Here is a 14,273-nt window from a genome sequence, read left to right on the forward strand (position 1 = left end):
TGTCTCTCTCTCTCTCTCTCTCTCTCTCTCTCTCTCTCTCTCTCTCTCTCTCTCTCTCTCTCTCTCTCACACACACACACACACACACACACACACACACACACACACACACACACACACACACACATATACACACAGAGCAATAAGACCAACTCTGGCCCGCTTGCATTGGCTGCCTGTACGTTTCCAAGCTTGATTCAAGGTCCAGTTTTAACCTATAAAGCCTTACACAGCTTGGGATCACAATACCTGACGGAACGCCTCTCCTGACATGAACCTACCCGTACACTATGCTCAACATCTGAGGTCCTTGTCCAGGTGTCTACTCTAAGGGAAGCTCGGAGGATGGCAACAAGGGAGAGGGCCTTTTCAGTGGTGGCCCCCCAATTATGGAACGATCTCCCCCAACAAGACTTGCCTGGTGCTAATATTTTTATCTTTTTGGCACCTGATCAAGGCTTTTTTCCCAGGCATTTAACAGCATATGTTGAGTTTTTATCTGACCCCAGAATAGTTGTTTTAAATGGATATTGTCTCTTTTTATGCTTTTTATGCTTTTTAAATTTTGTATATTGGTTTTTAATGTTCAATGTTTTAATCTTTGTAAACCGCCCAAAGTGCTTCAGCTATGGGGCGGTATATAGATGATGATGATGATGATGATAAGAAGAAGCAGCAGCAGCTGCTTCTGGATCCAATCTAGATTGGGGGCGGGGGCAAGCCTGCAAATTATATTGCAACATGGTGCTCCAAATCGACATTAAAATAATGTATTTAGGGAGCAATCCTTTGCGTGTTTAGACAGAAAAAAGCCCTACAACTCCTAGCATTCCCCAGCCAGAACTTTTTTCTGTCTAAAAGTACATCGGAATGTGTCCTTATCGTATAAAAGTAAAATATTTACAGTAATGGCTATTTTAGCTCTTAGCTGTTTTCTGACAAAAGGACCCATATATATATATATATATATATATATATATATATATATATATTGCAGTACATTTGTTCTTTCTATCAACCTTTTTTCTCCAGTCCTTCTTTTATGAAGGTGTTGCGCGTGTCACATACAGTAAGCCATTTGGTTTTCTCAGTATTCAGAATGAGTTGTGCTTCCTGCTAAAATACTTTAGGAAAGTCAACTGGTAGAGACTATGACAAGTTTCAATGACTGAGGGAAGAAGGTGCCCCCTTGTGGCCTTTTTCAGTATGAGATTAATATAGTAGCTGCTGCCGTTGGCAAAACAAGTAATACACACACAGGAGAGTTGAGTTTTATTGAGTTTGCTTCCCAGCCAAAAAAAAAAAAATGTAACCATGACATTATTTGCTCTCAGTACACCTTTCAAAGTGGTATAAGTTAAAACTTCCTTGTAAACACGTTCAAGAATCCGTACTTTCTGTCTGGCCTCCCACGTGTACACAGGCTGGGACGACGTGGCCAGCTGCCGATTCAGAAAGAACGTTTGAATTGCTGTGGGCAAGTGACTAGCAGTGAGGTTGAGTTAACACGGATATTCGCTACTAGATAGTGTTTCATTCATATATATATATATATATATATATATATATATATATATATATATATTTGTGCAGGTGGTCTGTAAATATTAAAAGTGTGTGAAATGTAAAGTTTTGCTTGTGCAGATTCAGTGTGTGTGTGTGTGTGTGTGTGTGTATTTGAATATGAGAAAAAGCAATAATTGTGTGCATGCAAACCTTGCCATAACATTAATGCTTGAAATATAATACCTTTTTTCTTTAGATAAGGAAAGAAACCATTGAACTTCTGGAACTGGGGCTGATCAGACTGTGCAGAGAGAGCTCTGTAAAGTTGGGTCTCTTTTAATGATCATTTTCGAAGCCGAATTCAACTCCTTCTCCAGTCTGCTGCTTTTCCATTTTGAAATGCCCAGAGCAGAAATAAATGTTGGGTCTTTTTGTCATGTCAATTCTTTTCTAATAAAGTACCCTTTTGCACTGTGTCCTCTACTGGAAAGTTTTTCATTTATTGATAGCGAAACCAAAAGTGTATGTCAGGTTTCCATTGGCACAGGAGGTAACGTAAGCGTTTAAGTCTAATTCAAAAATATGCAGGCTAAAAAAGAATGAGTTGTGGTCCAGACATGGTAGTTAAAATCTCTTCTCGGTCACAAACTCACTAAGGGTGCAATCCTATGCATATTTAAACAGAGAAAAGTCCTCTGTCTGAACATGCATGGGATTGCAGCCTAGGTGGCCCCTAGTCAAGCCACTCACTCTCGGTCTCAACCACCACCTACCCACTTGCAATATGGGAATAGCAGCGGCTTGCCTTAAAGACCTGTTGTGAGGATTACTGCGATAATGTCTGTGGACTACTGGAATCAACACCTCACCATCTTCCCCTGCCTGCCTAGCAACTGCTGCCCAACGTTGTATCACTCTGCCTAAGTAGGACTGGCGTTTATGAGTGCGCTGGATCAAGCGTTGTCCCCTCACTGCGTTTGGGGGGGGGGGGAATGGGGTGTGTATAGAGTGTGAACACAACATAGGGAAACGGTTGGATTATTTTCCTTGTGCAAATATCTTCTGGGTTTTCCCCCCAAGCCATTTATTAGCTTGCCAGGCCCCTCCCTTGATCGGCATCTGTTGTGCCAGTTTATCAGGCTACTCAACCAGGTTTGTCTGGAAGAACCCGCCTATGGGTGTGCACTTGTTCAGAAAGATTTTAAACGTTTCTGGTCTTGTGGCCTTCTCTCCCTCCCCCCTCCTAAAAGAAAGGGAGATAGAATTACTAAAAGGCACCCAGAGTATCCTTAAAGACCAGCATTGAAAATTGCAAAGATTGTGAATTGGCTTTGTGTAGAGACAGGTGTACCTCTTGTTTTTTCTTCAGGAAAATCCCCTCCGTGCTGTTACATCCCTGTAAGTTGGGTTTTTATGGACCAGGGAACTGGCCTTTCATCAGCAAACACTCCAGCTCCCATGACTGACCACCCCAGTTTCCACATCCACCATCCCATGTGGATGGGGAAACATGCAAAATGGATACTGCTTGGTGAGTGGGTGTTCTCAATTTCTCTCTGTAAAAATGTAGAGCCAGTGTGACCATTGTCTGTCATTCAATCATCTGTTTACCCTATCATAGGATCATAGGGAGCTGCCTTATACACAGTTAGACCATTGGCCCTTCTAGTCCAGTATTGTCAACACTGACTGGTAGCAGGTCCCCAGGGCTTCAGGTAGGAATTTTTCCATTCCTACTTGGAGAGATGCAGGGCATTGAACCTGGGACCTTCTGCATGCAAAGCAGGTGCTTTGCTACTGAGCCACGGCCTTCCCAACCCTATCTATCTATCTATCTATCTATCTATCTATCTATCTATCTATCTATCTAGTGTTGGTAGTGTAGTGTATTGTATTGATACTTAATCCAACCAGTTCTTGCAGCTGTGAGTTCTGTCAGTTGCAAGACAGCATAGGAATGTGTAGGCTGGGGAAAGCTCTTAGCTGTGCGCAGTGCAATGAAGTACAATGCAGTTTGGGCGTAATTTGATAATAAAAAGGACATGAAGATGAACATGGCACACTGTGCACTGGATTTTCAAAGTTTACCCTACCCAGTGCCTGTTTACCCTACCCTGTGCCTGTTTGCATTCTCTTCCCCTCCTTATTGTTTTATTATGATTTTATTAGAATGTAAGCCTATGCGGCAGGGTCTTGCTATTTACTGTTTTACTCTGTACAGCGCCATGTACATTGATGGTGCTATATAAATACATAAATAAATAAATAAATAAATAAATAAATAATAATAATCGGTCATAGTGTGGAACAAAAAAAAAATGGTCGTCTTGTGCAGGAAGCAGCGGCAATTGATACGGTCTAGTTTGTCATTCCGATTAAAGTACAGCAGGAGAGGGATGGCACAGGCTGGCTCAAGGTGATTGGGACTTCGAAGTACAGGATGGGGCATTACCACAGATGGATGAAGTTAATAAGTAATTCCAGGAAGTTACAAAGGTTTAAAACGCTGCGTAGTTTGCATCAGACAGGGAAAAGCTTATGATCCGACACTGAGCCCCATGAAAGAGATATGTCGCCCTCTAAGAGCATCAACATGAGTGAAAAAAGCACCATCACATCAAACCATCTATCCAGATGCCCTGATAATACTGCATTTAAACAACAACGGCTCCCAGCCTGGACACCCCAGCTCACCCCAGCATCAGTCCTCTCCAGCTTCTTTGTGGTCGGCCTCTTCTGCCTTGCTGTGGGAATCCCACTAATATTGGCTGCAACGAGCATCAAAGAAATACAGGTACCTTTTAATTTTGTGTTAGAATGTATGTTAAAAATATTGGGAGAGTTGGAGGGGGGATGTATAAGGGCACAATCCTATGCATATTTGGACCAAAAAAGGTCCTACAACTCCCAGCATGCCCTAGCGAGCTTGGTTGGCTGGCGTATGCTGTGAATCGTAGGACTTTTTTTTTCCTGAGAGCATTTATTTGGCGCATAAATACTCTAAATAAAACAAACAATGAGATGTCTGAGCCCGTTTTCCATTTTTAAAATGGGAATTATAGTAAGTTCAACGTTGATTTTTTAATCAATTTTTTATTGTGCGTTTCAACAAAACAAGAACAGATCTTTTAAAAAATCACTAATAATAGTACATGCTTTAAAGATCTCAGTTTCAATTATAAGCTGCAATAAAAGTCCACCAACTATCCATATATAGGCCCATTTGCAAGTGGTGCCGGCATACCAACCACTCTTTCAAGTGTTGCTAGTGTTGTAATAAAAGACCTGCTTTTGTTCACAGTAAAAATGGCATTCAATTTAACAGCAACAACTGGTTGGGTTTTGCAGAACCTCTGAAGGAGGGACATTCCCAAATGATTATTCAGAACAATTTTTGGTATGTCATCATTACTGTAGCTTCATGCATTGACGGTTCCTATTAAGAGGCCATATGGTTGACTCAAAGAAGTGTCAGACTTGACCATCTCTTGGAAATCTACAGAGGCCAAACCATCTGTAAAGCATTGATGACTGGAGGCCCAGTTCTCCTTCGAGATTATGGTGATGGACCTAAATCTAAAAAACTTGGCTTATTTCATTTGCTGCTTGGCAGATTAATTACTCTGAGGAATGCTCCCATTGTTCAAAGCTGCGTGAAAACTCCTCAAACTGGGCCCAAGAATGCCAGTGTTTCACTAACTTCACACTCTGGGAAAGCATGCAGGTAGGCAATTGTGGGAAAATGAATAATTTCAATGGATGTTGCTTATAAACTTCACAAGATCAGCTTTAAAAATACTGTACAGGAAAAAATGGGTGGGTGGGTGTGCATTGTCCACTGAAGTTTGAACATTTTAAAATTAGACTTTTAAAGATGAATGAATTAGAAAGAATGTTTCAAATGTTGTTTCATGAAAGTTCAGCCAGGTCAAGCACTTTTTATTCATATTTATTTCAATGGGAGAGCCTTAAGCACATGTTTAACTCCCCCAGTGATATCAATGAGATTTTAATGTGCTTAATCTAGCACAGAATAGACCAAGCCTTCCCCAATCCAATGCCCTCCAGATGTTTTGGACTTCAACTCCCATTAGCCCCAGCCAACATGGAATGGTCAGCGCTGGGAGCTGTAGTCCAAAACATCTGGAGGACACCAGGTTGGGGAAGGCTGTAATAGACACTAAATACATTTTAAATTGTGATTTGGGCATAATAACCCCTCTTGCATGTAGGGCATTACCGTAGGGCATCATTGGGACCCACCACAATCAGTGTCCCAGTTGTGCTGAGTCCCTATATGTGGGCAAGTGTGTGGGCAAGAGGGCCCATAACTCCCAAACGTTGGAGGAAGGAGAGGCAACTTAGGGAGTGGAGCCAAAATCTGTCCCGCTGCTGCTTTGACATGGCAATGCTGTACATGCAAGTAACATGTCAACAGGGGTTCTGTGACCATGGTGTGTGTTTGTCCGTCTAGTGTGCTCGCTTTTGACTCTCAGTGGCTGGGGTGAGTGGAGCCAACTCTGGTGGGCTGCTTCCCATACACATGTCCATCTCTCCGTGCTTTCTTCCTCAGTTTGCTCAACACTCAACTCCGCAGCTGAACATGTGAACTGCCTCTATTGAAATAATGTCAGGTGATAACAGAAGAGGTGTCTTTGCTATTTGGCTGCTTCAGATGTGCAAGTCATTCCCTGATGTTGCCACTTCAAAGCAATTAACATTTGGTGGAGACCTTGGAAAGTAGTCAGGAGTGGTCCATTTTCATTGCTTAGCCTTCGCTCACCAGCAAATAAAATAGCTTCTGGGGTTTGCCTCTTGGTGTGAGTCTAAATGGCTGAGCCCCAGCCCTCAACGTTCTCTGAGGGAAGTTCACATTACAGACCCACTTTGTCTTGGTGCTTGTTTAAGGTTTGTAAAGTTCTCCTGTGTGTTATTCCCTCCCCCATTTTAGGGCGACGTCTTTATGTATTATGGGCTGCATAACTTTTATCAGAATCACCGTCGCTATGTCCATTCTAGGAGCGATGCACAATTATTGGGCCGGAAAGTAAATGTAAGGTGACTTGTAATTCTTTTAGCATTTCTTATATATATTTTTTATCACATGAAGCGTTTTAAAGGCAGCCATTTTAGATATAATATTGACAGGAAAGGAGTCTAGCTGCTTTGAAAGACTTCCTGCTGTCCCACTCAGTGTCAGGAGTTTGTTATTGTATACTTAGTAAGGATGGACAATATAAACATGAGAGAGGGCGTGTGAGTGTGTGTGTAATTTAGTACTAGTGGCATCCTCACTAGGAAATACCTTTGGGGCATGGTATGACAGTCCCACTCCCGCCCCAATTGATTTTTCATCCCCAGATAAAAAAACTCGCTTTTTAAAGAAAACATTTCCTGCTCGCTAGCTGTCTCTTGAATAGCCTTGACTAGACTAACAATAGGGTAGTCAACTTGTGGCCTTCCAGATGTTTTGGCCTACAACTAGCCAGCATAACCAATAATGAAGGTGTTGTAGGCAAAAACAACAACATCATCATCATCATTATTATTATTATTATTATTATTGCATTTTTATACCGCCCAACAGCCGAAGCTCCCTGGGTGGTTCACATGTTGTAGGGCCACATGTTGTCCACCCCGGTCTATTCTGACTGTCAGTCAGGGATCTCAGGTTGGGATCTTCCAGACCTGCCTGGAGATGCCAGGGATTGAACCTGGGACCTTCTGCATGCAAAACTGTGCCCCCCATTAGATATTTATAGTGATTTATACAGAGCTGAAGCAGTTGGGGGAGGCAGTATGGATTTTTTACCTTGCTGCTTTATTCCTATTTTATTATTGTGGAGTTTTTGGTTCTATTGTGAACTGTATGATTTATTTTTGTATGTAAGCCACGTTGGGTGCCACATGAACAACAGAGAGTGTTGCACTATAAATGAAATTAACATATTAGTATTAGGTAGGAGGTCAAGTGGCTCAAATTATATTGCTGGCTTTAGCCTCATGATCCTGAGTAAGTGCTTTCATTTCACCTCTTTGTGGCTTGGTTTTCCAATCTCAATTTCCAATTCGTTATTCTTTGTTCCTGATGGTGGAACGAAGAGTAACAAAACAAAATTAAGAGAATGCTGTGGCATTCAGAAATCAGCCAGTAATGGAATGGAAATTGTCTGGGACCCCTCAGATTAAGAATTCCTGTTGAGGGACATGACTAAGATTATAAAGAAGGCATTCAATATGTGTCTCTTGGATAATTTACTGGCAGCATTTTGAGTGGAATCCAGGTAACCCATTTTTCTTTTCCCCAGGTACTAGACAATGCCCCAGTTTGCATGATCACCGTGGCTTAATCAAGCCATGGTGGTTTGTTTAAGTTGCGGCATGTGTCCAGCATGCCGGGTGCCATTCACTAATTAACTGCCCAGGTGTGGCTTCTTGTGTTGTCTGAATCCTGGCAGCACGGCTTGTTTGAGAGGGAAACAGCCCTCAAATAACCCAAGAACAGGCCATGGGTTATTGTGGGCTGTTTCCCCCTCAAACAAGCCATGCTGCCTGGGATCGGATGACACGACAAACTGCACCCCACGGATCATTAGGCAAAGGTGCTCAGCAGGCACTATGGCTTAAACCGCAGTGATTGTGCAAACTGGGCCATGTGAAAGGCCCCTCCTCTATTCCATGTTATCCATCAGCCTGCCAAACGCTAGCCAACACTTTGCAATTAAGATTATGATTTATTAAACAGAAATACAATTAGTAAAAACAACACAACGAAAACCCACCAAACCCTTAGAGTAACATCTTATGCCATTTTCTGGTTATAAATGTTTTTTTCTGTGATGATATACCTGCCATGAAGTCCCCTTAATTTTCACCAAGAGAAAGATGTTCCTAATTGTCTTACAACCTTGAATTCAGATTCAGAAGAGCAATTGTGCACCTTTCGCAGCTTACAATGATGGGACACCAATGGCTCCATGCGGCGCAATTGCAAACAGCATGTTCAATGGTGAGTGCCATGTGTATCTGGTGATATTTACCGGAACATGCACAATCAACTACAGTATCTCTTCTAATTACATTAAGTTCTGCTTATGTATCTTATCTTTCCCAGCTATCTGCTATCATGGCAAGGCATGAACGAAGTGAGTCAGTAGCTGGTGCTTTGGCACAATCAGGTTCATTAATCCAGGTCAGACTAAGAGCTGGTTCTCCCAACTGCTAGTCTGGAAATATTGTGTACACAATTAAAGATGTAAAGGCTTGGTGTGGGTGAGTGGGTGGGGAAAGGAAAAAACTGAGGGAAAGAAGGAAACATTCTTGAGATATCCCTGAGTTTTTTCAAAAATTTCCAAAAATCTCATTGGTAGTTTTGTTTTGTTTTGTAATCCGGATTTCCTTCTATTTTGTTCTGTTTTCCCCCCCAGGTCTTCACGTCTCTATGCACAATGGGTCAGTAGACTATCACATGGACATAATACGTATTTTATTTATAAACGTTTGTCTCACATTTCTGCCAAAGCATCCAAGGCAATTTCCAACAAAACTATAAAATATAATACTACTAAAATTGGCAATCATAAAAAAGGCATAGGGCTACCCATGAGGACCTTAATTTAAATAATAACTATTAATTATATTTAAAATGGTTGGGATTAAAAATAATTTTGTGGAAGTTTTGTATCAATAAGGACAGAGATTATGATCCAGGTGGCACTTAAGCAAATACATCAATTCTCTATTCAGCAAAGAAGTGGCTAAATATCAGAGGGATGAGGCCGTTCGAAAATAGTGGCGTCACCATCGAGAAGGCCCAGTCTTGCCCCTCACTAAATCTCACCTTTTGAAGGTGTGTGGGGGGGGAACCTCTTGAGTAAGAACACTTCAGAGGATCTCAAAAAGGTTTCATTGGGAGGAGACCCAGGTTTGGACCATGTAGGGCTTTAAAGAGCTTTTCACCAATGCTATGCCCAATGCTACCCTCTGCGACTGCCCCATCAGGTACTATAAAACAACCCCTCTTGTTCCCATCTGTTCAGGGTCAGCCTGTGTCAGGAATAGTTAAGGCTTTGTAGTTTTAGCTAAGATTTAATTAGAAGTAGTCTGGAAGGGCTGGTCAGTCTTTAGAAGGTTACAATCTGTGTGAATAGATCTCTGTTGGTGTTCTTAGAGCAGAGTTGTAGGAGTGCTTCTACTCCCTGCAGGCCACCTGCTTGTCTTGGCCTTGGGCAAGACACTGACTGTGAGAAATTGATAGAGAAAGGGTGGGGGTTTGCAGAAGAATCACCCAGATTGAAGTATCATCTGGGTGGGCTGTGCAGTGCTGCCCCATTTGGACAAGGGTATTGCTGAAAGGCCAAAAACCCTGTTTGTCAAGTGTGGAAGAGGCCTACACCTCCCTTTTTAAGCTGGTGCAAAGGCGAGGAGTCTTTGCTAAGAACATCTGCTCTGCATTTCCCGGAAAACCTCTCTAATTGGATCCATCATGTCAGGAATCATCCCCCTCCCTTGCCTAGGTGTGGAAACCATGTATGGATTGACTTTTCCTCGTGTACAGAACTGTGGAGATGGCAACGTGGAAACCACGTTGATGGGGATCTCACCATAGTACTAGTGATTCGCTTTTGACTGTTTTGGAATTTCTTGGAGCCTATAGTTACTGACCATCAGCTATATTATTTCTGTAGTGTGTAACCATTAAGCTTTTACTGTGGGAATTCCTGCAATAAAGAGGTCTCACTGATTTGGGTGTTCCATGTCAGTTTGCCAAAACATGTGCTCCCCTGAGGGTCAGGGAGACCTGCCAGCCTGTCAGCTCATGTGGCAGCCTGAAGCTACCTGCTTCAGATGGCACCATGGGTGGAATCTTTGTGTCGACAAATGAAGGCATAAAATGCTGTAGAACTGGTGCAGCATTCCTTTTTAAAATGTTACCCTTAGTGGAGGGACAATATTTGGGCTCTTCTTCAGGCTGCAAAATACCTTCAAGGTGCTCTGAAGGACATGATGGTCTCCTTTGTCTAAAACTGCTGAGAGGTCCAAACGAAGCAAAGGGGGCACACACACTCTGTCCATTCCTAGATTCAGAACATTAACCAGGGCAATCGAAACCAGGTTGGTATAGTTCTTTGAAATCACTTTCCTCTAAGAAGCTGATCGGTCATCACCTGCATGACCACTATGCCCAAGAACAGAATATTAGATACATCTATCTATTCAGGTTTGCTATGTGGACAACATAATACGACTCAGGTCTACATTTGCATGCATATATTCTCATGCCAGTCATCATTCTACGTTGAACAAGGAGTGGAATGAGTGTGGAATTTCAGGACATTGCACTTACACGTGCCCACATTTAATTCTGGGTGCATGGGCTCTTTCAACAGCCTTAACAATTCAATCCTATGTGGGTTTACTCAGGAGTAAGGCCTACCAGGATCAGTGGGGCTTACTCATAACTTAGTATGCATAGGATTGTAACCTCAGTGTAGCTATGAAATCTCATCAACTGCAATTCCATTTTAGTTACTAAGAAAATGGGTTCTGATATGTACGGTAAATATTCTCATGGTAAATATCTTCATGCGCTCGCCTGAAGCTCCCCCTCTCCTGTGCATAGCCTGTCATTGTGGCACAAGGAGAAGGTGCTGTGAAGTTACAATCTGCCTTCAGTACCAGGGAGATGTTCTGGTTCAGGTAACTTAAAAGGCCTCCTATTTCCTATTTCCTTTCTGCCCTGCTCTAAATGCACATTGTGTGAGCATTTCTTCATATATTCTCTTAGCTCAGCAAAATTGGCCAATTACAGATGCCACATTTTGGCTTGGCTTAAAGCATTGTTTGTCCTTTCCATGCAGATACAATACACCTTTTCTTCTACCCGAATTCTGCAGCGGTTATCCAAGTCCCGCTGCTGAAACAGGGGATCACATGGTGGACAGATAAAAATGTGAAATTTCGAAATCCGGCATCGCAAAACCTGTCTTCTGCATTTGCTGGTAAGAATGATCCAGTTAGCTTTAAAGAGGATTCATCTCGAATACAGCTCATGGGCTTTGTAATGGGAGTGGCAACGAAATGTTGCCGAGCGGGGTGCTTCTGTTCAGGATTCTAGCCACTCTGCCCCACTCTCCCCTCCCCCCACCCCAACACTCAGACAGCATTCCACGGCTACTGAGCATGCTCAGTCCTCATTGGGCTGTTTCCTAAAGAGTTTTTTGTACTTCTGCAAATGGTGGGGTTTTCCTGAGCCTGCAGCAGGAACAATGAAATCACTACCTCACCCCGCCCCCAAACCTGAATTAATTAATTAATTAATATAAACCAGTGATCTCCTAACCATGGCTGAGCAACAAGGAGCACACTGCAGAATTGTGCGCTTCCTTCCTGGAACATCTTTCTTTCCAGAGCATGTGCACATTCCCACTGCACATTCACTTGAACATGGTTAAGGGATGCCTTGGCACTCATGTTAAGCATGGTTAAGAATAATGACATTTGCTGCTTAACCAGGATTTGAAACCGGTTGAGAAAGTAACCATCATTTTGCACAAGTATTTTAGATTTTATATGCCGCTGTTGCCCATTCACTCCAGTAGGTTCTTTTTAGAGAGCTCTTCAAAGTCTAATAGAAATTTTACTTTCTGTCATAACCTGGAAACTTGGGTGCCTTAATGGTTGACCTTAGTTCCAGATAGTTTGCCCACACTTGTATATTCCCTGGCTGCATTCAGATGTCAAACATGGTTGGGAGGATCAGCCAAGTGCATCCTCCTTCCTCCTCTCATCTTGTGCAGAGTTTAGTAAAAGACTCTGTGGTTTAACCAAACCATAACGTCTGAATTGGCAAACCAAAGATCCATTCCTTTTTTGTGTGGTTATAGTACATTAGCCAAATGCTGATCATTATGGAGAACAAGTTGTGTGTGTGTCATTTAGCTTCTATGAAGTAAACTACGGCATTGGGGGGGGGGGCTTTGCAGTGAGGGAAATACCTGCCTTCCACGCTGATGCTGAGTTGCCTGGCACCCCATATCCAGAAGACGGGGCAACTCAGTGTCAGCATAGAAGGCAGGTTTTTTTTTTTTTTTTACTTTACGTCATAGGGGATAAATGGCAATCATACACTTATAGAGGAGAAAGTAAAAGGATATATTTACAGCTACCACTGGGGAGACAGCTAAACAGTCTCCTTGTCACTGGTGGTCCCATCCACAACCCTTCCTCCATTTGCTTAACCCCATGCTCGTTTTTTTCTTTCTTTCTTCGATGCACAATATAAATCTGATTTTCTAGACCACTTTGGGGCCACCTTTGAGTAAGCTTAAGCCTAGGCTGTGAAAAACATGTAGACGTGTAGCCAGTTCCCCTCTTGCTTCCATTTTTCCACCTAGGAACAGCAAAACCACCTTACTGGCCAAAACCAGCGTATTCACTAGATGAAGAAGTTGAAGAGAACAACGGCTACAGAAATGAAGACTTTATCATCTGGATGCGCGTAGCAGCCTTTCCTACATTCAAGAACCTTTACCGTCGCCTCAGGCGCACCAAAGAATTTGCAGATGGACTTCCAGCAGGGACCTATGGCCTACAAATATCCTATAGTATCCTTTCTATTTGGCTTTGTTAAAATTGAAGTTCCATCCACATTATCCAGATTTCTAAAAGTTTTTGTTGGCAGTAAAGGTTGCCTGGAATACATGACTAGAATACTGCTTGATAGGTTAACTTATGAATGTAGTACTGACGACATCTCTTGCTTGCCTTTTTGCTGGAGGAAATGTACAATGAACCAATGAGATCTTTGTTCATATAGTTGGCAAAGGAAGGCTTTGGACAACATGAGTGTTGGTTCAGCCCCAGACTTTAGTGTGGGACAATATCAGTGTCAACAAATCGATCAGAATAAGGAAATCAAAATGCAAAAATACGTCTTTTTAAAATACCGTTTGCATTTTAAAATACCATGGCTCCCACTCAGCTAAAGTTAGTTACCTTTCTTTACATATGTATCTTTTAATACTCACCTCTATGTTCTAAAGTGTCAATGAAACTTAACACCATCTATCAGATTTCCCGGTTTCAAAGTTCAGCGGGGGGAAAAAGGTGATCTTCTCAACAGTTGGATGGAGCGGGGGAAGAAACCCTTTTCTGGGAATAGCGTACACGGTTACTGGTGCTGTGATTCTACTGGCAGGCTGCGTCATTACAGCAGTCCACTTGAAATTTGGGAAAAGGAAAATAAGATGAAATAGGACAATTCTCTTTATTTGATATATATATATATATATTAAAAAACCCAAAATGTAAAGATCAAGCCCTTTGATGAACAAGAGGCCAAAACTATGCACTTTTAATCTGTCTTTCTAGCTACATGACTTGATCAAAAGAAAGCCACAAATGTCAGATTCTTAAGTAACTCCAGGCTATGTCTATAGGTAGGTAGGTAGGTAGGTAGGTAGGTAGATAATACCATCTCCCCTTGGTTTACCCCTCAGGCGTTCCTTTTAAAACGCTAGTAAGAAATTATGGCTATTGAAGCCACCATTTCAGAGTTTTACTTGATTTCCAGTGAGTTCACTCTAGCTAATACTTCAGTGGAAGTTCTGCCTCACTAAGGACAGATAGGTTTGCATATAAGCAAGTGCATAGATTCTCTCTTCTACCTCTACACTCTCAAATTGAAAATAAACATGAGATATTAGGTCAAAATAACTACTACTGCTTTCTTCTATGCATCAGCAGTTTAGAATTGCCAGCAGTCT

General features: G+C 42.1%; 2 protein-coding genes across 4 annotated transcripts in view; both read left to right on the plus strand.

Annotated features, from left to right (window-relative positions):
* The window catches only part of CMSS1 (cms1 ribosomal small subunit homolog), a 225,649-nt gene extending 223,660 nt beyond the window's left edge, over nt 1-1,989 (plus strand). For all 3 annotated transcript variants that reach the window (XM_063126894.1, XM_063126896.1, XM_063126895.1), the window contains exon 10: nt 1,763-1,989. In XM_063126894.1, coding sequence (XP_062982964.1) covers nt 1,763-1,846 — 84 coding nt within the window. In that variant the 3' untranslated portion in view covers nt 1,847-1,989. The remainder of the gene's footprint in view (nt 1-1,762) is intronic.
* Nucleotides 1,990-3,991: 2,002 nt separating this feature from the next.
* On the plus strand, nt 3,992-13,760 carry LOC134399083 (cell cycle control protein 50C-like). Its single transcript, XM_063126892.1, has 7 exons — nt 3,992-4,300; nt 5,120-5,230; nt 6,458-6,559; nt 8,425-8,515; nt 11,367-11,507; nt 12,903-13,112; nt 13,580-13,760. Exons 1-7 carry the CDS (start codon nt 4,076-4,078, stop codon nt 13,756-13,758), a joined length of 1,059 nt encoding a protein of 352 aa, XP_062982962.1. The 5' UTR covers nt 3,992-4,075; the 3' UTR covers nt 13,759-13,760.
* Nucleotides 13,761-14,273: the final 513 nt, after the last annotated feature.

The sequence above is a fragment of the Elgaria multicarinata genome, chromosome 5 (genome assembly GCF_023053635.1).
Source record: "Elgaria multicarinata webbii isolate HBS135686 ecotype San Diego chromosome 5, rElgMul1.1.pri, whole genome shotgun sequence".
NCBI classification, from domain to species: domain Eukaryota; kingdom Metazoa; phylum Chordata; class Lepidosauria; order Squamata; family Anguidae; genus Elgaria; species Elgaria multicarinata.